Source organism: Juglans microcarpa x Juglans regia, chromosome 5D, assembly GCF_004785595.1.
Source record: "Juglans microcarpa x Juglans regia isolate MS1-56 chromosome 5D, Jm3101_v1.0, whole genome shotgun sequence".
NCBI lineage: Eukaryota > Viridiplantae > Streptophyta > Magnoliopsida > Fagales > Juglandaceae > Juglans > Juglans microcarpa x Juglans regia.
This window is the reverse complement of record NC_054602.1, coordinates 8,582,292-8,601,077: the sequence shown is the minus strand read 5'-3', so window position 1 is coordinate 8,601,077 and position 18,786 is coordinate 8,582,292. Positions and strand designations below refer to the sequence as shown.

The 18,786-nt window shown below is 37.6% G+C and overlaps 2 protein-coding genes across 2 annotated transcripts; both read right to left on the bottom strand.

Annotated features, from left to right (window-relative positions):
* Positions 1 to 243: 243 nt before the first annotated feature.
* LOC121264203 (tRNA wybutosine-synthesizing protein 2/3/4) lies at positions 244 to 6,719 on the bottom strand. Its single transcript, XM_041167283.1, has 10 exons — positions 5,851 to 6,719; positions 5,022 to 5,412; positions 3,706 to 4,899; positions 3,370 to 3,499; positions 2,237 to 2,472; positions 1,697 to 1,832; positions 1,049 to 1,125; positions 777 to 883; positions 568 to 689; positions 244 to 396 (listed from the first exon to the last, which is right to left on the bottom strand). The coding sequence occupies exons 1-9, from the start codon at positions 6,596 to 6,598 to the stop codon at positions 586 to 588; spliced, it is 3,123 nt and encodes a 1,040-aa protein (XP_041023217.1). The 5' UTR covers positions 6,599 to 6,719; the 3' UTR covers positions 244 to 396; positions 568 to 585.
* An 8,693-nt stretch (positions 6,720 to 15,412) lies between these two features.
* LOC121265637 (uncharacterized mitochondrial protein AtMg00810-like) lies at positions 15,413 to 16,417 on the bottom strand. The gene has a single exon (XM_041169328.1). It carries the CDS (start codon positions 16,415 to 16,417, stop codon positions 15,413 to 15,415), a length of 1,005 nt encoding a protein of 334 aa, XP_041025262.1.
* Positions 16,418 to 18,786: the final 2,369 nt, after the last annotated feature.

The following is an 18,786-nucleotide window of genomic DNA, read 5'->3' as shown; positions in this document are numbered from 1 at the left end:
TGCTATGGACAAAGAAACTTCCAATTGATCTGATCTGTTTGTTTTTTGTTATTGTTTGTTTTTTAATAATTACACGTGACTGCCAAGTTGCATGCCGTCAGTCGGCAGAAGCAGTCGGGAGAAACCATCGGTGACTGTAGCAATTTTCATGTCTTTCAAATTAGTTTAACAAAATCCCCATTTTCCAGCCTATTTCCCACTAAAATTAATATACGTAAATTTTTTAAGCACCATGCAACATCATAAAGCACAAGTCTCAACTTCTTCCATCTATCTGAGAATTAACCCCCAATATTTGATACAAAGCGTTCCACATGCAGAACAATCCATATAGAGAACTACTACAGACATAAAAAGATTATATAAAATAAATTTACAAACTGATATAGTTTCATAAAATCTGTTAGATCTACTTTATAATAAAAGTAAATTTATAAACTAACGTATCACATCAACCCACATCAGTTTGTGAGTTTACTTTTATGTAATCATTTTTGTGGCTAGCTAAAGTATTTTCCATACATAAATCAAAATTTATATGGGGCTTTTGGATTAGCTGAAAATGAACATTCTGTTAAATTAATATCATCGGGTCTCTCTGCATGAAACGTCTGCAACAAGATGGCGGATGTGCGGGGCATACCACTTTACTCTTTCCACATGTTCTATTGAAACTTGCCAGCAGTAACCTGCAAACAACAAAAGAGTGCAATTTTAGACTTCCTCAATGCTTCTTCCTTGGCGTTATCTGCTATCATTACCCAAGAAAAGAATACCTTCCGATCTAGCAATTTCCAATATTGACTTTGAAACATGTTCCTTCCACAATTCCTCCTCTGAGTCCTTCACATTCCCATGTACGTGTAACATCCCGCCCTCAATCCTGCATATCATCAGTACTACCATTAAGGAGAGAAGGCAGTAAAAAGAAAGATCAATTGAATGCACGAAAAAAGTTTTTTTAAGTGCTAAAAGATTTGTAAAATTAATACTGAACTAATAACCATCTCATCGCTTCACACTCTCATGAAGGGAACCATATATCTACCTTAATGCCCTAACAGCAGTGACCCAGCTACCCTCACTTGTTGGAAGGAGACCAAGACAGACACGATCAGCAACATCCTGTCAGCAAACAAAAAAAAGAATCAATTGCAGCAGCGCATCCTGCCTACATGGATGCATTTCATGGTAAAATTTTCATTTTCCAGACCAATGTAAAATATCAATACAAATTAAATCATTTCACCAGTATTCTATAAAGAGATATCAACAAAGGACAGTTTCACAAAATGTAGCCAACCAGGCATAAAAGGTTGCGATGGGGATTGGGAGGTTAAGAGGAAGGAGAAGCAGCAGCTAAGTACAATCATTTATCTCCCAAACTAAGTTCAATTTCAAGCATTGAAAAAGGCATGGCCACTACATCCAGCTCTCATCAGACACCGATGGGAAAGCTGGCAGGACATCATCTATCACTCATTCATGACCCTACACATATAAATTATGCATAAATAATCTGCTTTGTGCTAATGTGCTGTCAGTTAAAAATTTCCAAGAAAAAAATTGTTTATATTTAAATAACCTAATACGAATTCAGTTGTGAAGATTCAGGTTCCGATAATTTGGAAAAACAAATACAACATGACTTATTATTAACGAACATAAAAAACCAGCATCTGATCTCAGAACATACTTTAGGTGCTGTGATCCGGTTATCTCCTTCAAGTATGATACAGCGATCACTCACAGAATTTGCTTGTAGATTATGTTGGAGTGCTCCGATGGCATTGGGATTCCACTCACAAGCATAAACTAATTTTGCATTGGCCCTGTCAAGTGACATGACAATAAGTAAACCGTTAGTGTACAAAAGCAGTTGAATTGCTTGTCAGAGTAGACAACTAGAAAGCCCCACTCAAAATCATTCTATCAATTCAACGCTGGAGATCTTCCGAGCCAGATTTCCAGCTACTAATGTGCATTCCAGTAAGCCTAAATTGATTTATTCTGTTTGCATAAGACTAATCTATACATTAATTATTTTTTAGGACATACTTTAAGTTGGACATAGAAGTTGAAATTTGACACGGGTAGATACTAGTTGTCCTAACTTCAGTTGCATGCTGCCTAATCTTTGTTTTGGTTGGATAAACTCATTTCATGGATAGATAAGAGGATTCTTGACTAATAAACTACGCCTACGGAGAAACCTTGAGATGATAAAAAAACATACCTGACAAGAAATGGCAGCACAAAATATCCAATTCCAGCAAATAAATCTACAATTACTTCATCTCTACAATCCAGACGGGCCATACGAAGTTTCTCAGAAAGATTGCCCCAGGAGAACATACACTTTGTAGCATCAAAAGAATAGAGAATTCCATTTTCCCGATGATCAACCCAACCATTATCCCCAACTAGAATCTCCAAAGAACTGTCCCTTGTACCAGTTTGTGCAACTTGACCCTTGAAAACACCAGCAAATTCATGTAATCATTGTATAGGCAATGACAAGCATAGCTAAGCTTCTGGCAAGTGCAATTTAGAGGAGACTTTCTGGGACTCTGACTGAACATTGTACAAAGTTTTACAGCTCACAGTTGAACTATTCTTTATGCTATAAGACATCATCTACCCAGATGTATCCACTTTTCTAGAAGAGGGAATTAGGGGAGGTTGAAAAGTATTGGCCCATGGATTGGGATCTATAACATAACTACTTGTATCCTATATGTAATGAGCTAGGATTCCCCCGGACAGAAACCAAAAAAAGAAACAAGAAACGAGAATAAAATTGTCTTGGCTGTCTAGCAGGTACATAGTCCATGTTTCTTGGAAGTTGTTGCCTTTGTCATAGATAATTTTGTCTTTGAAAGATGATGGTTCCTTCTAATTCAGCATACAAGTTTAACACAACATCAGATACTAAAATACAATTTGGAGAATAATCTAGAACTTAAACAATCTGGATGGATAATAATTATAATATGAAGAAAAAAAAGATCCAAGTCGTGACAATGTCCATGTTGAAAGGATCTTTACAAACAATCAGGATGCATGATGGCATGTCTGACCTCTGGGACAGAATATTTCTATTCTGAGAATCTTTTTTCTGCTATTTGCTTTAAGCCTTTAAAAAATCTTTTGACATACTAATTACATGTAAACCGATATAATTGATGCACAGATCCTGAACATTAAATTTGAACTTGAACTATTTATGTATGTCCATGGAGATTCAAGGAACCAAAATATCTGTTACACTGAATTCACACAAAATGATAGATTTTGAAACAGAATGAAGAAAAGCAGGCATCAACAAGAAATATACAACTTCATATGTAATTCAAGCACATAGCTTACCTGACGGGCAAGGCGATGAGTATTAAGTGATTTGGCAACAATAGGCCAAAGCTCAGGCCCAATTGAGTCCCATACTGGATCCTTGAAGGATATGATAGGAAGCACAACAATATCACCAAGTCGCTCCCATCTGAAAATGCCAAAGAATTAGATATGAGTCACATATACCAAGTACATTGCATTTACTTACAAGCAACAAAAGCATCAGAATGTGCAAGCACAGCTTTCATCTAGAAAGGATTCTAACTGAAGAAAAAATGGCATGTAATGAACTCCCAGTTCATATTACCAAAGCTCACGTACAACATAAAGGAAACAGAGCAATGAAGCACAAACCTTGTGGGTAGCTCCTCTAAAAGTTGTTCTGAAAGGCCTTTGTGCTTTATCAAAGAGGCCACAGCTTCACTCATTACTTTTAATGGAGATTTTGCAGTTCTTTTGACTTCAACTACCTCATCTACCGACTTTCTGGCACCGAACTCCTCCAAAAGATTCAAGGCTTCCAAACATGAGATCTCATCTAACACGACCACTTTTCTGGTATATGGCTTTAATACATGAAGGTCATTATGTCCATCAGATTCATCTAACGAATGATTCAGCCTTTCATGATATGCACCATTAAATGTTTTAGTCACAGGAAAATATATATGCATTCCATCTTCCCTAGAATAAACCTTCCTCCCAAGATCTAACCATCCAAATTTTTTCAATATATCCTTTCCTAATTTTGCATATTTTCTTTCAAGTTGTAAAACCCAATGCGAAGCAATCATATGACTTCCATTCATTCCAGCTGATTCAACCCCCAAATTCAAGCTAGAAGCTTTCGATAAAGTTCGTCCATTCTCACATCGTGGATGTTGAAAACTGGCATTCTTTTCTCCCATCACTACATCATTTCGATGGGTACCGTGCACTTCTCTAATTTTAGAAGGCATAGGATTGTCATTTAAAGATATCAAGGGAAGCAGGTTGATTTTCATTGGCTCGCTAAACTTCGTTCCAAATGCATAACAAGAGGCCCCACCACCAATCATAACAAGATAGTCACCAAAAATGTTGGCAGTACTTCGTACAAACAAATCATTTCCAACAGAATCTAGTGTCACATGCTTCCATACGAGGATCCTCAAATCAAGTAATGCCAACTCTTGACAATGTTGTCGAACCGGGCAACCACCAATAAGCCCAAGATAATTATTGTACACAAACATAGAGTGGGAAAACCTAGCTTGTGGACTTCTTCCTGAAGTCTTTTCCTTCTTCCATTGACATGTTTTAACATCAAAACTATACAAGTCACCAAGTGCTTTCTCACCATTGTACCCTCCAAACATAAATATCTGAGACCTATATGCCACCATCGAGTGAGAGTGACGGGCACACGGCCATTCCCCGGCAACTGGTAACTCTTTCCACTGCAGTTTCACTGTGTCAAGGACATGAAATGATGAAGAAATTGAATCATTATTAAGTCCGCCAAATACATATATCTTTGAGCTTACGACGGCTGCTGCATGCCTATGCCTGTGAAGCAAACATATGCATTTAGAAGAGAGAGATCAACCCTTGAAAAAAAAGGTTATGTAAAGACACAGTTACGACAGAATGAACAAGTGAACAACACAAAGATAGGAAGATAAATTCACCTGGGAGGAAAAACACTTCCAGTACATTCTGCTAATCTCCATTCATTCTTTGCTGCATTAAGGACCCATACATCACATAGAATGTTCACAGGATCAGCCCTGCCCCCAATAACAAAGACGAAATCTCCAACCAAAGAACAAGTGTGACCTAAACGTGGAGTTGGACTGCCCTCTACATTCATCGTTTCTAATGTGCCCACAAATGGATTAAGCAGTAAAGACTCGTTCCTTCTTGCATGCCTTCCCATGCCTCCGAAACCACCAAATATCATAGCTTTGTTCTCGTTCAATATACAAGCCGAGTGACCCCAGAGAAAAAGCTTCTCCACGGGTTCACCAACTATCACCATTGGAACAACAGACAGACAACAACTGGAAATTCCCACCGTCCCTGCCAATGATTCAAAGTCTCAGACTGTTCTTTCACATTAAAAGGAAAGGTTTCCTGCATTCAAACATATATTAGTATGTAATAGCACCACTGAACTCCATGCATATTCACTGCGATGCACTTATATAAAGAAAACCAATATGTAGTCCTCATCGAATCTAACTTTGAAATACACAAAGCATAGCGAATCCGCTTTGCCTTATTGGTTCCAAATGCATTCTGTTTCTTTGTCTCAATCTAACTCCTAGAATTAATCACTGTGATCCATAAATTAACACTAAACTACTTCGAAAATCCAGGAAGCATTTCATCACCTTTTTCATTGCCTCTAATTCATTTCCATTGCCATCATAAACAAACCACCAAATATCACTTTGAAAAATTTACACAATAAGAAGTTCACAAGCAGAAATATGTCATCAACCAATTACAACAAACCTCCGTTGTCAATCAAATTTCCCGAATGCGCATCACCATCTCTTTCTTCCAAGTCAGCGTCCTCATTACACACGGAGTCGATACTACCAACGAATGCTGCACTCACGTCAGGCCCCGCAAAGCCATCACTCTGCCGCAAAGCACGAAAAAACCCTTCGGTTCTCTTCCTATTAGCTTCCATTTTCTCGTTAGCCACGTCGACGAGGTACCGGACGAACTCGGGCGAAACCAGAAGCTTCTCGGTGGTCCCCAACGGCACCTCCATCCGAATCGAGCACCGGATTGCTACGATTACGCGCTTGCCCGCGCTGGTGATGCCGGATTCTCTGAACCCGGACGATATGGCCGTGGAGACCAAAGACTGAGCAGAAGCGAGGTCTTTGCACTCGACTGCGACGATGAGTGGCTCGAACCTGAGGACAAGTTCGGAGTGGGGTTGGTGGTGAGTCGACTCTGGGGGGAAGAGGAGGGAGATGACCGAGTCGGTATCGGCTGGGTCGTGGGAGACGAAGAGCCACGTGCCGCCTCTGGCTTTTTTCTTCGTATTATTATCATTATTTGTGTGCTTTGGTTGGGATAGGATAGAGATACGGCCGGAGCAGGAGCTGGTGGTGAAGTAGGAGGGATGGTGGTTGAGGGTGTTGAGGAGAGGGATGATGGGCGCGTCTAACGTGCCCTTGGGTGATTTGTCGGTCTCGGTTGAGCCCAGCGACGCTAGCGTCGCCGCTTTTCTCTTCTCGAACTCCATTTCGTGATTTGTGCGTTTTCGCCTCGACCAAAAAAACCCTCCAAAACCCTATTCGTGAGAGTCTTCACGACGAATAACGGAAGAAGGGGACGAACCGAAAAACGAGTGGCCGCAGAGTGGGCTGGGCCTAATAGGTTTTAGAAAATTTCTATTTATAAGTTGTCATGATACCACACTTAACAGTGTGTAATAAAACTCCTCCGGTCACTCATTTGTTATTTGCAGATGCTGGTCTGATTTCTTGCCAAGCAACACATCTTGCAAATGAATGTCTTATGCGCCTACTTCAGATTTATGAGCGAGCCTCACCCAAAGCTGTCTCTTCTAACCGGTCGACTTTCTCTTCCGTGATTGCTTTCCAAAATTGATAAAGTTTTAAAAATTACATGATTAAGTTGTTAAAATGAATGATTTGTTTAACCAAAAAAATGAATTAAGCACTTAATTATATAGTAAAGTTTAATGCTTGACTCAATGTTAAATTCTGATATTTTTGTTAATGTTGCAGGGCATTGTGGGAAAGATATTAAAATTATATGGGTAATATTGGAAGTACCCAACTAGCATGGCAGCAACAAAAGATATGCACAGCAGCTAGAGATTGGAAACAAAATAAAGAAAAGAAATGAAAGAGGGCAGGGGAGGCACGATCATGGCTTCACAGTGTGGCCTCACAGCAAATCCACTCACGCGGACAGAAACGCACGAAGTGGATCGAGCAACTCACAGCAGGCTGGCTCAAAACGCACGAACGGCAAACGTGAAACGCAGAGAAGACGCGAAGCTGGGCTGAGGATGAAAGGCGGATCTGTGCTTGGCTGAGACGTGCGCACTGCAGAGACGAAATGCACAGCAGCAGGGACGCACTCACGCGGACAGAAACGCACGAAGAGGAGCTCAAAACGCAAATGCAAACCTGTGCTGAGCTGAGGTGAAACGGGCAGCTGGAAGACACGAAACGCAGGTGGCTGAGGCAAAACGCAGAGAGTATAAAAAGAAATGAATTTTTCGTGCGCCGTCTCTCGTTCATTTTATTTTATTAGTTTTCATCTGTGTTTTTCTTCCGCACAATTTTTTATTTCGGATCTTTTCTTTCGGTTTCATTTCATTCAGTTCTTCTTCTTCATTTTATTTTTCAGTTCTTTTCATTGTTTCATTATTTTTATTTCCGTCTGTTTTTGTTCTTCTTTAGTTTCGGATTTCAGCATCTTTAAGGGATACAGTATATTTTCATTCAGTCATTTTCCTTAAAAACAGTAATTAGTGATGTTGGATTTTAATCTTCTTGAACATTTTGTTAATCTAGAGATGATAGGCTAGATTTTTAGCTTGGGGATTCAATGAGTAACCCATGACTATTTGAGATTGGATTCTCTTCAACATTTAGTGCTTTTGATGATTAACTTGATGGATTATATTTCAATGTGCATCTAGAAAAGATTAGAGTTCTTTGTTCTTGGTTTAGATCAATTGTAGACGTAAGGCACAATTGATACTTGAACAAGTAACATGACTTTGATGTTTTTCTTTCATTTTTCTATGATTGTCATATAATTTGTCAAGTAGTTTTATTAAAATAAAAATTGTGGTTTATTGCTATATTATCCGACCATGATCTCTAGGAATGAGAGAAAGGTTGAGAGAAAATGAAAAGAGAAGTAAATCCATCACCAAATTAGTGGGTGAAAATTGCATCCCAATTGTTTGTTTAATTGCTTCTTACAAGTTTAAGTCAACTTCCGCACATTTTCTTTAAATCTCGATTCTTAGCAATTTTAGAAAAAGAAAAATAGATTCACTTTTATTTTCAGCTTTACTTATGTTTGATCATCCCGACAATTTCACTCATAATCCATTCCACACTCTCTTAGTAAATAGCCCCATTTAGATGTTAATATTGTTAGCGGTTAATTTCTAAAATTTATTTTTCTTTTCTTATTATTATTTTTTGTTCATTGCTAGCTCATTTAGTTTAATCTTTTCTTATCATTTTAAACTTTCGTGTCGCTCCAAACGGTAATATGTTGTCTTGCGAAAATGAAATATTTGCTAAATTTTTATTATCCTTGTAAATTCGATCTTGAAATTTACTCTTGTATTATTTTGACAGCTTCTACGCTTGGAAGTCAAAATTAAAAGCTGATCAAAAATCAGTCAGTCGACTTTCTCTTCCAAACCCTCGCCCAGATTTATTTCCAAATTTATCTCTAAGCAGTTTCTTCTAACCGATTGATTGTTTTCTCTTGTATTCGGTCGACTTTCTCTTCCGTGACCCCCGAAGCCGACGATGGGATTTGGGTAACGTGAACCCCTTCCATGGGATCCCACAGAGCCATTGTCGTGACCCTCGAATAAAGAACGTAGAGCCGTCGCCTTTGCCGTGACCCATTGCTTGCAAATTGCAATGACGAAGCCATGACTCTGGAAACCGACGAGATCTTTATCGATCTTCTTCGTTCTTAAATTACAACATTTTCTATCTTTTTTTTCTATTCTTTGCTTTGAATCTTTGTGATGTTGAAAATAAGATCTGGGTGTTTGAGTATTTGGGTGTTGGATCACTTGGGTGTTGTTTCTCCATTCCAGAATTTGGGTGATGACTGTATGATACCCCAATTGATTTACTGAGAAAATTTTCAATGTTACCCCAAAGTGAGCACTCTGAGTGTTGACGCCCAAACAATTCCGACCAATTCTTAGTAGCCCCAAACAATTCTCAGTGCTTATGGTACCCTCAAACAATTATATAGTTTCTACCCAACTGATCAAGAATATCAGCACAACTGCAATAATTAGTGTACTCTACCGAGAATGTCCAGTTGTCAAAAAAATTGGTGGGTGGCAACGGAACTTGTTTATAATGTCGTTGTCCAGTTGTGGCGGCGACAGAATTCGGTGTCCGGCGACGGTCTGGATTCTTGCTCCGAGACCCACGGGTTCACAGTCATAGATACAAAACATATCATATGAGTTTTTTAGCTATATTTTCCCTTGTGGGCTTCTTACGTTCACTGGGTGAGTTGGCAAAAATTACGTACTTTGAAGCTTCATGGTGGAATGAGTTTCAAGGACTTAGAATTGTTTAATCTGTCTTTACTTGCTTGCTAAACAGGGTTGTAGGCTTTACATGACTCACATTCTTTATTATCTAGAGTTTTTAAGGCCAAGTATTTTCTCAATTTTGATTTTTTGAGATCAACACTTGGAAATCACCCTTCTTATGTGTGGCGAAATATATTTGCAGCTAAACATGTTTTGGTTAATGGGTGTAGATGGTGCATAGGTCGGGGTGATAAAATATGCATTTGGCAAGACAATTGGATGCCATCTTCTCCGCTGAAACATACTCTACCTTGTCACCGGCTTTTACTTCCAGTTAGTTTGTTGATACATCAGCAATCAAAAACCTAGAATCAAGCCTTAGTGTATGAAATTTTTCCACCATGCGAAACTGATTAGATTCTTCATATTCCTTTATTTCCACAGGTTAATGAGGATCACTTGATTTGGGGATATAATAAAAATGGCAACTATTATGTTAGATCTGCATATCACTTATTATTAAACTTGGAAGCTGTAGTTGATGGTGCTGTAAGTTCATATCATTTTGGGGAGGCCCTTTTTTGGAGAAATTTTGGAATTTGAATTTACCTAATAACTGTAATAAGGTAAAGAACTTTACTTAGAGGGCTTCTTATGATAATCTGCCTACCAAGGTGAATTTAATGAAAACAGGCATTCTCCATTAAAATGTATGTGACTAGTGTAAAATGGCTCTTGAGGATAATATTCATGCTTTATATAGATGTCGAGCATTACGTTTAGTTTGGGTTGATACCTCTCCTAAGGTTCTGGTTTTGTTGGATGTACGTAAGTTTTGCTAATCTGGTTTGGGATTTAATGGTAACTGGTTTGGCTTGTGTCTCATTCTTTCTCACAATTTCATGGGGGGATATGAAAGTATAGAAATCACTGTTTATTTCAACAAAATGATTGTGTGGTTAAGGAATTTGTTGATAATTGTATTGCATATGTTGGTAGTTATTTAACTGTTAAGTCCCATCACTTGATTGTAAGTAATGAGCATTTACTCTCATGGACTCCACCATCCTAGGGTAAGGTTAAACTTAACTTTGATGGTGCTTTGTTCAAATATTCTGATACTGCAGGCCTTGGGGTTATTGTACGTGATGACAGAGGAGATGTATTATTGGCTTTTTGTCGAAAGTAAGTTGGTGTATTTGAAGTAGATGAAGTTGAGGCACTGGCAACATTACGAGGGTTACAGATGGTCTTCAATTTGGGTATTTTTTATCCGATTTTGGAAGGGGATTCATTGTGCTTATTGAAGCCATTGATTGCAGAAATCTAGCTTCTTCTTATTCGACGGTTTACAGATTTTGAAGTGATTCATGTTGGATGACAAGGAAATGAGGCAGCCCATTTGCTTGCAAGATAGGCTAGAATGATAGATGATAGTGTACAGTTGTAAGTGAGTCTTGTGACACCAATGTCCAAATTTTCTTCTTTCTAAAATCTTGTCAGATGTTGTTATGTAATTGGATCTATTTATATGCATACTCTTTATTATGAATGAAGTATTTGCTGTTATTAAAAAAATACACAAACACATGAACACACAATAAAATATTTATATGGCATAATTTGATTTGGAATAGAAATTTTAAAATTTGAATCTTACAAATCAAATTTTATCATTTAAGTAATGTGAAATATTTACAACATTGGCTTGAGAATATAACTTTTCTTTTCCAAGATATTAAGATGTTGGAGCTTAAATTTTTTGGTAAAATAGAGTGACATTTTCAACCCATGGAATATGAGTTATTTTATTTTCAAGCTAGTGTGTAGAACACATCTAATAAAATACTTACATGATATAATTTGATTTGAAAAATAAATCTTTAATCTTTAATTTTATAAATTAAATCTTACAATTTAAGTGATATGGATAATGTACTCTACACACTGGCTTAATAATAGAATAATTATTTTAATAATGGGTTTAATTTTGTTTAAGGAGAGTATGTGAGGTTTGTACACCTCAAAATTGTATTTAGCATTATTCAAACATCTTTATCATGCTTAGTGTTAGGTAATCTCGATATTTAAGGAGATGTTATTGTTGCCTAGATGACTAACGCAAGAGGGGGTGAATTGGATTGTATTTAAAAATTGATAATTATAAACTAAATACACAATATAAAATATGAATAAAATATGAAACAACAGTAAATATAAAGAGTAAGGGTAAGAGAAAAGTAAATTCAGTATTTTAATGACGTTTAGCCTCATGGCCTATGTCCTCGCCTCAAGCTACCTCTTGAGGATTCTCAAATTCATTATTCAACCTTCTTCGAGTGGAGATAGAAACCTATTGCACCTTTAAGCAATGCTGCTACAAAGAGTCCGTGTAGAGCACCATCTACACTTACAATCACTTTATATGTGGTGATTCAACTATTCTCTGTGTAGAACACTTTCTACACACACAAGAGTTATACACATTTTTACTGATACAAGAGCTGATAGTGGGTACTCTATTAGAGAATACTCTTCAATAAGTGAAATGAAAACAATACAACGCAAAACTATATATCTCTCAAAATGAATAAGTTTTAAGACTCAGTGCTTAGAGAAGAGAGATTGAAGGTTTTGAATGAATACTGTAAAACCTGCAATTGATGTGTGTATGCTCTCCATGTAAATTTGAATATCTCAATTAAGTTATTTATAGACATATGAATTTCATTTTCAAATTTAAAATATTCATATGTCAAAAAGGAGCATTATTCACTTTTCAAAATTATCAAATAAAAGTTTATCCTTTTTGTAATTGTCAAAAACAACATCATTCACTTTTCAAATTTTTCAAATCAAATCTTCTACTTTTCTCATATGACAAAATGAGCATTATTTACTTTTCAAAATTTTCAAGCAAAATCATTTACCTTTTGCATATGTTAAAAAGAGCTAGCATCAATCACTTTTCAATATTTTCAAACCTAATTGTTTACTCTTCACATATGATAAAATTAAGGAGTATTATTTACTTTTCAGATTTTTCAAACAAAATTATCTACCTTTTTGTATATGTCAAAAAGAGCATCGATCCCTTTTCAAAATTTTCAAACAAAATATGTACATGTGAAATATGACAATCAATCATCTTTTAAATTTTTAAATTCAAACTTTTAATCATGTTATGCACATGTAAAAGATGACAATCAATCGTCTTTAAAAAATTCAAAATTCAAAATTTTAATTTTCAAACATGTCATGCACATGTGGAAAATGTAATCTAATACTTTATGAGAAAATATTTTTTTTAGCCTTAATCCCATTTCGAATTTTTTAAGAGATATACAAAAATGCTCTAAGAGCTTTATTTGTGAGCTTGTTTCTTTTTTTGCTCATACTTGCTTCGTTGATGTGCTTGACTCCATTGTGTAGACAATTTGAATTTGAGACTCCTTTATACTTGTATTTATTTATTATCATCAAAATCTATATGTATATATATAATTATATGAAACTTGAAACTTTAAGTTTAACATTTATTCAGTTTCTAAAATAAAATCTATAGAAATCAAATTCCTTGTATAAACACTATTTTTCAACAAAAAATATATAAAAAATGCTTTGGAACGGTCCATCCGTTACTAAGGCTTTAACAACCACCAATAAAAGCTCGCCACATCAATAATTCTACAGAAAAATCATAAGAGTCATCTCACCAGAAAAAATCATGAGTCATGCAGTCTATCTTTGTTCCTTGCCTGATCAGTATCTGTGAAATTTGGAGCCCCTCGCAAATTCCAAACCCGTAAATTCCATTGCCACCACAAGGATTTTTCGTCTTTTTTAAGGTAATTTACCATTTGGTCCCGGTCGAAGGACCAGGATTTTCCGGTGAGGGGTATTGTAACTTTGTTGTCCTCAAGGTCATCTTCAGAACTGATTGTTATCCTGTGTTGGTTGGTGGTGGACCTGACACTTTTTACAGTGAAAACCAAAGTTCAAACGTAAAACCTTGTCTGACTAGTCCCAAGACTTTGGTGTCATAATCTTTCATTCATCAAAGTACTTTATTTATTTTTTTAGGTGGTAGGCAAGGTAATTTTGGTTTGGTCCATTTTGATATTTTTGGAGATTGGCTGGTCCAGTGCTTCATTTTCATGGGGCTTTCCATTTATAGAATGTTTTTGCTGAGTTGATTGGAGGAATTAGGAAGGTTCATGATCTAGGCTAAATTCAGTGAACTGGATTTCTTTTTGTTTTTGTGTTTTTCATATGAATCTAGGTTAAATTCAGTGGGCTGGGTTTTAACGGGAGAGGGGGAGGCTCAACAGGAGAGGGGCTTCGAGGTACTGGAAGAGGGGAAGGAGAAGGGGAAAGGTTACGTGAGAGGGGGGTGCAGAGATCAAGGAGTGGAAGTTTTTTTTTTTTGTCCGTGCATTATGATCAGATGTTGTGCAGTTATATAAGATTTAAAATGGGAGAGTACCTATGTGACAAACATATATTGGAGGACTATTATTTGAGGGAGAACACAGACCGATCGGTTTGAAGATTTTCTCAAAATATATAGATATATAAAAACATCCATTTTGAGAATGATATATTTTCATATTTTAAAAATTCTTAATAATTACTCATTTATCACAATAAAATATAAATTTCAATATCAATTAAGGAAATATAATCATTTTTACATTAATATATATGCACAAGGCATCGTGTAATTAAAAATTAGCTTTGATATATATACCCATTGTTAGAACTAATAGAACAATAAAAAATAATAATTTGTGCTATCTTTTGATGGATGATGTATGCAGTATTCGTTTGGGAAAATAAAAGTTCCACTCCTTATTAATTAACAGGAAATCATAAAATAACAAAACTGCACGCATACATCCCGTGAATATTAAAAACTAAATAAATAATACCCTTGTCTAAATCAGATTACTGAAAATGGATAGCAAAAATTATTATAAATAAATAATGTGTCACAATATATATTTGATCACTAATATCCAATATTAACAGTAGGAGATCAATAAATTAGTGACGTTCATTAATTAACGAGAGGAAAGTGTTAATTATTTTTCTTATTAATCGATTGACTTTAAGAGATTATTAATCGAATAGCAAGTACTCCAACTTGCAGAAATGGGTCACAATATTGAACGAGCTTATAATTTCTAGAACAAAAAATAAAATTTGCACAAGAATTTTTAACACCACCATGCATGCATGCATGCATGCTTCATCACTCGTTGCGTTACAGCATTTTATTTAGTCTCGGTACGTACGCAATTCACGTCTAATTAAATATATTCTAGCGGCCAGCTCATGCATGCATGCAAGTTACAACAACTAATTGGCAAGATCTACATGAGCAAACCATATAAACTAATTGTAGGTCTTGGCGTACGTTTGGATCCGAGTCATTGGATCTTCTGCGCGCTCGAGCTAGGTTGAAGATCATCATCATGACGTGTGTCTTGATGTGCTCCAGTACTTCTCAATCTCTTCCGCAGTTCTTCCAGGAATCCTCCCAGCAATTACAGACCACCTATATATATACTGTAAGTGTTTGAAAACCACCACTCATTTCAGTAGTGAGTCCATTTCATATATAGATGTAATTACATATTTGTATATGGAAAGTATATGTATGAAAAGATTACAATTGAATGGAAATATTAAAGAGTTGCTATATTTACGGGTCAATGAATATACAAATGGAAAGCCTTAGATTAAGGCAAAGGATCCTCAGCATGATCCTCAACACCCCCCGCAAGCTGAGCGTCGGATTGGAACGGACATGAAGTTTGGAGCGAAAGAACTCAAAAAGAGGTCGTGACACACTTTTAGTGAAAATGTCGGCAACCTGCAAATGAGAGGCACATATTGAGTGCGAAGCTTGCTAGCAAAAACAAGTTCACGGAGAAAGTGGTAGTCGAGCTCAACATGCTTGGCCCGTTTGTGAGAAACGGGATTAGAGTTCAAGAAGATTGCACTCTTGCTGTCACATAGTAGAAGAGGTTGGTGTGCATGAGAGACTTTGAGGTCACGAAGAAGATACGTGAGCCAAAGAAGTTTGGCAGCAGTGAGAGCCAAGGCACGATACTCAGATTCACAACTGGAGCGAGAAACAGTAGGTTGTTTCTTGGCACTCCAAGAAACCAAATTGTCACCAAGATAAATAGAATATCCAGATGTAGAACGATGAGTATCAGGGCAACCTGCCCAATCTGCATCCGAGTAAGCAACTAAAGCACCAGGAGCAACAGATGGATGAAAAGTGAGACCAAAATGCAGTGTGCCCTTAACATAACGAACAATGCGTTTGACAGCAAGAAAATGATCTTCAATCGGGACATGAAGGAACTGACTAACAGAGTTAACGGCATGAGCAATATCAGGACGTGTGATGGTCAAATACTGGAGAGCACCAACAAGAGATCTGTAAAGTGTGAGATCCAAAAACAGTGTGAGATCCAAAAACAGAGGACCATCAACAAACAGATGTTGGGAAACAACCATGGGAGTGTGGACTGGTTTGCTATCAAGTAACTGAGCTCGTGTGAGAATGTCCCGTGCATACTTCAGCTGACTGATAAAGAGACCATCAGTGGTAGGTGTAGCTTCAAGACCGATAAAGTAACTGAGTGAACCCAAATCTTTAGTGGTGAACTCGGAATTGAGCTTGGAGGTAAAGGTGTCAAGAAGAGAGGAGTTGTTGTTTGTAATAATGATGTCATCAACATAGAAAAGCAAATAGATCATGTCAGACTGCTTATGAAAAATAAAAAGGGATGTGTCGGCACGACTGCAATAAAAGCCAAGTTGAACAAGAAAAGTGCTGAAACGCTGAAACCAGGCAAGAGGAGCTTGCTTTAGGCTGTAAAGAGCTTTCTTCAACTGATAAACATGATTGGGGAAGCGAGGGTCAATATACCCAGGGGCTGTTCCATATAGACATGTTCAGTGAGATGCCCATTAAGGAACACATTTTTGACATTAAGTTGGCGAAAAGGCCATTTATTGGTCACAGTAAGTGGGAGGACAACACAAACAGTGGTAGCCTTGATGACAGTACTAAAAGTGTCAGTGTAGTCAAGAACAGGTACCTGTGTGTAGCCCTTGGCAACAAGACGGGTTTTGAGACGTTCGATAGAGCCATCGGGCAAGTATTTGGTCTGAAACACCCATTTGGAACCCACGATGTTGGTATTGGCAGGAAGCAGAACCAAAATCCAAGTATGATTACTCTACAGAGCTTGAACTTCTTCATCCATGGCAGCAAGCCAGACAGGATTATTGACAGCGGATTTGAATCCTTTAGGCTCAGTGGATGCAATAAGAGCAGAGAGAAGGCCAGAGGATTACACAAGGCTGAGATGTGCCGGGTGGTGAGTTTTGAAAATACCGGCTTTGGCTCGTGTGAGCATAGGATGGGAGCCCAACGGAACAGGAGTGCGAGCAATAGGCAACTCAGTGATAGGCTCAGGAGAGGCCAGGGTGAAATCCTCAGTGATAGGCTCAGGAGAAGCCAAGCTGGAGTCCGAGGGCGGCTGAGAAAAACCTGCAGGAGAAGTAGCTGCCTGCAAAGACTCATCCACTGGATCAATACAAATAATACACGGGTTGGATCAGGATTGGGGAATGTCGGGGATGTGGTGCAGGAGAGGGTAGGGGCATGTTTGTATGGAAAAGGCTGGGTTCCAAAAATTTAGAGATATGAAGGGAGGATATGGGTTAAGCCTGGGAAGTATGGTGGAAAGGAAAGTGGTTCTCATCAAACTGTGCATGGCGGGTGATATAAATTCTAGAAGTGGTGAGGTCAAGACAACGGAAGCCTTTATAAGAGGAACTGTAACCTATAAAAATGCAAGGGAGATTACAAGGGGAAAATTTGTTGGTCATGTAATCACGCAAACAAGGATAAACACGACAACCAAATGGATGAAAGTTTTCATAATTGGGAGAGGAACCATACAAAAGCTCAAAAGGAGACTTACCTCGGAGAAGCGGCATGGGCAAACGGTTGATGATGTAAGCTGCTGTGCTAAAAGCGTCAACCCATAAATAAGTGGGAAGATGAGAATGAAAAAGAAGAGTCAGACCTGTTTCAGTGACATGACGATGTTTCCTTTCAGCGCGACCGTTTTGGACAGGTGTATAAGGGCAAGATAGTTGATGACGGATGCCAGAGGTGCGAAGATGTGCTTTAAAGTAGTTACTAGTGAATTCTGCACCACCGTCACTTTAAAAAATTTTTATTCGAGCAGAATATTGAGTTTCTACGAATTTTTGAAATTGAATAAAAGTATTATAAAATTCAGATTTCAATTTCAATGGGTAAAGCCATGTGAAGCGGGAATAATCGTCGACAAATAAAACATAGTAAACAAAGCCCAAGTTAGACTTGACAGGTGAAGGGTCCCATATATCGCAATGAATAAGATCTAACACATGTGACGATTGATGTTCATTACGAGTATAAGGCAAACGATGATTCTTGGCCATTTGACAAGTACTACATAACACATGAGATGGCAATAAAGAGGTAAGATGAAGTTGTCCTTGTTTATTCAAAAAAGAAATAATAGAATGATTCACATGTCCAAGGCGAGCATGCCATAGATCATACGAAGCATGAAGAGATTTATTTTTTAGGACAAACAAAAGCAGAATTTCCACGTTCTAGCACATATAAGCCGCCATCACGTCTACCGGTTGCCACCACCCTTCTCGTTTGGCAATTCTGAATAGTGAAAAAATTATTAGTAAAAGTAACAGAGACCGGAAAATCATTCGTTAATTTACTAATAGACAAAAGATTTTTAGTGATGTGAGGGACAACCAAAACATCTAACAATTTAAAATCAGGGGAAGGTGAAATTGTACCAGTGTGAGTAATGGGTAGGGACGCACTATTCCCGACAATAACACAATCCTTACTCGTATAGGAAGTAAACGGATCCAAGTTGGATTGGGCCGAAGTCATGTGGGCCGAGGCCCCTGTGTCTAAGTACCAGTCCGAAGCCTCATTTCCAGAAAGAGAACAAGAGGAGGTAAGGGCTTCGGCAAGCTGAGCTTCAGGGACATGAGGATGGCAATCGTAACGCTGCCTACACCGATCCGCATAGTGA

Excerpts from the sequence above, each read along its gene's own strand:
- LOC121264203 (XM_041167283.1), bottom strand. The coding sequence starts at position 6,598 with ATGGAGTTCGAGAAGAGAAAAGCGGCGACGCTAGCGTCGCTGGGCTCA. Across the intron at positions 5,413-5,850 it reads AAATTTGATTGACAACGGAG|GGACGGTGGGAATTTCCAGT; the intron begins GTTTGTTGTAAT and ends AATCATTGGCAG. Across the intron at positions 690-776 it reads GGAAATTGCTAGATCGGAAG|GTTACTGCTGGCAAGTTTCA; the intron begins GTATTCTTTTCT and ends TGTTGTTTGCAG.
- LOC121265637 (XM_041169328.1), bottom strand. The coding sequence starts at position 16,417 with ATGATCTATTTGCTTTTCTATGTTGATGACATCATTATTACAAACAAC.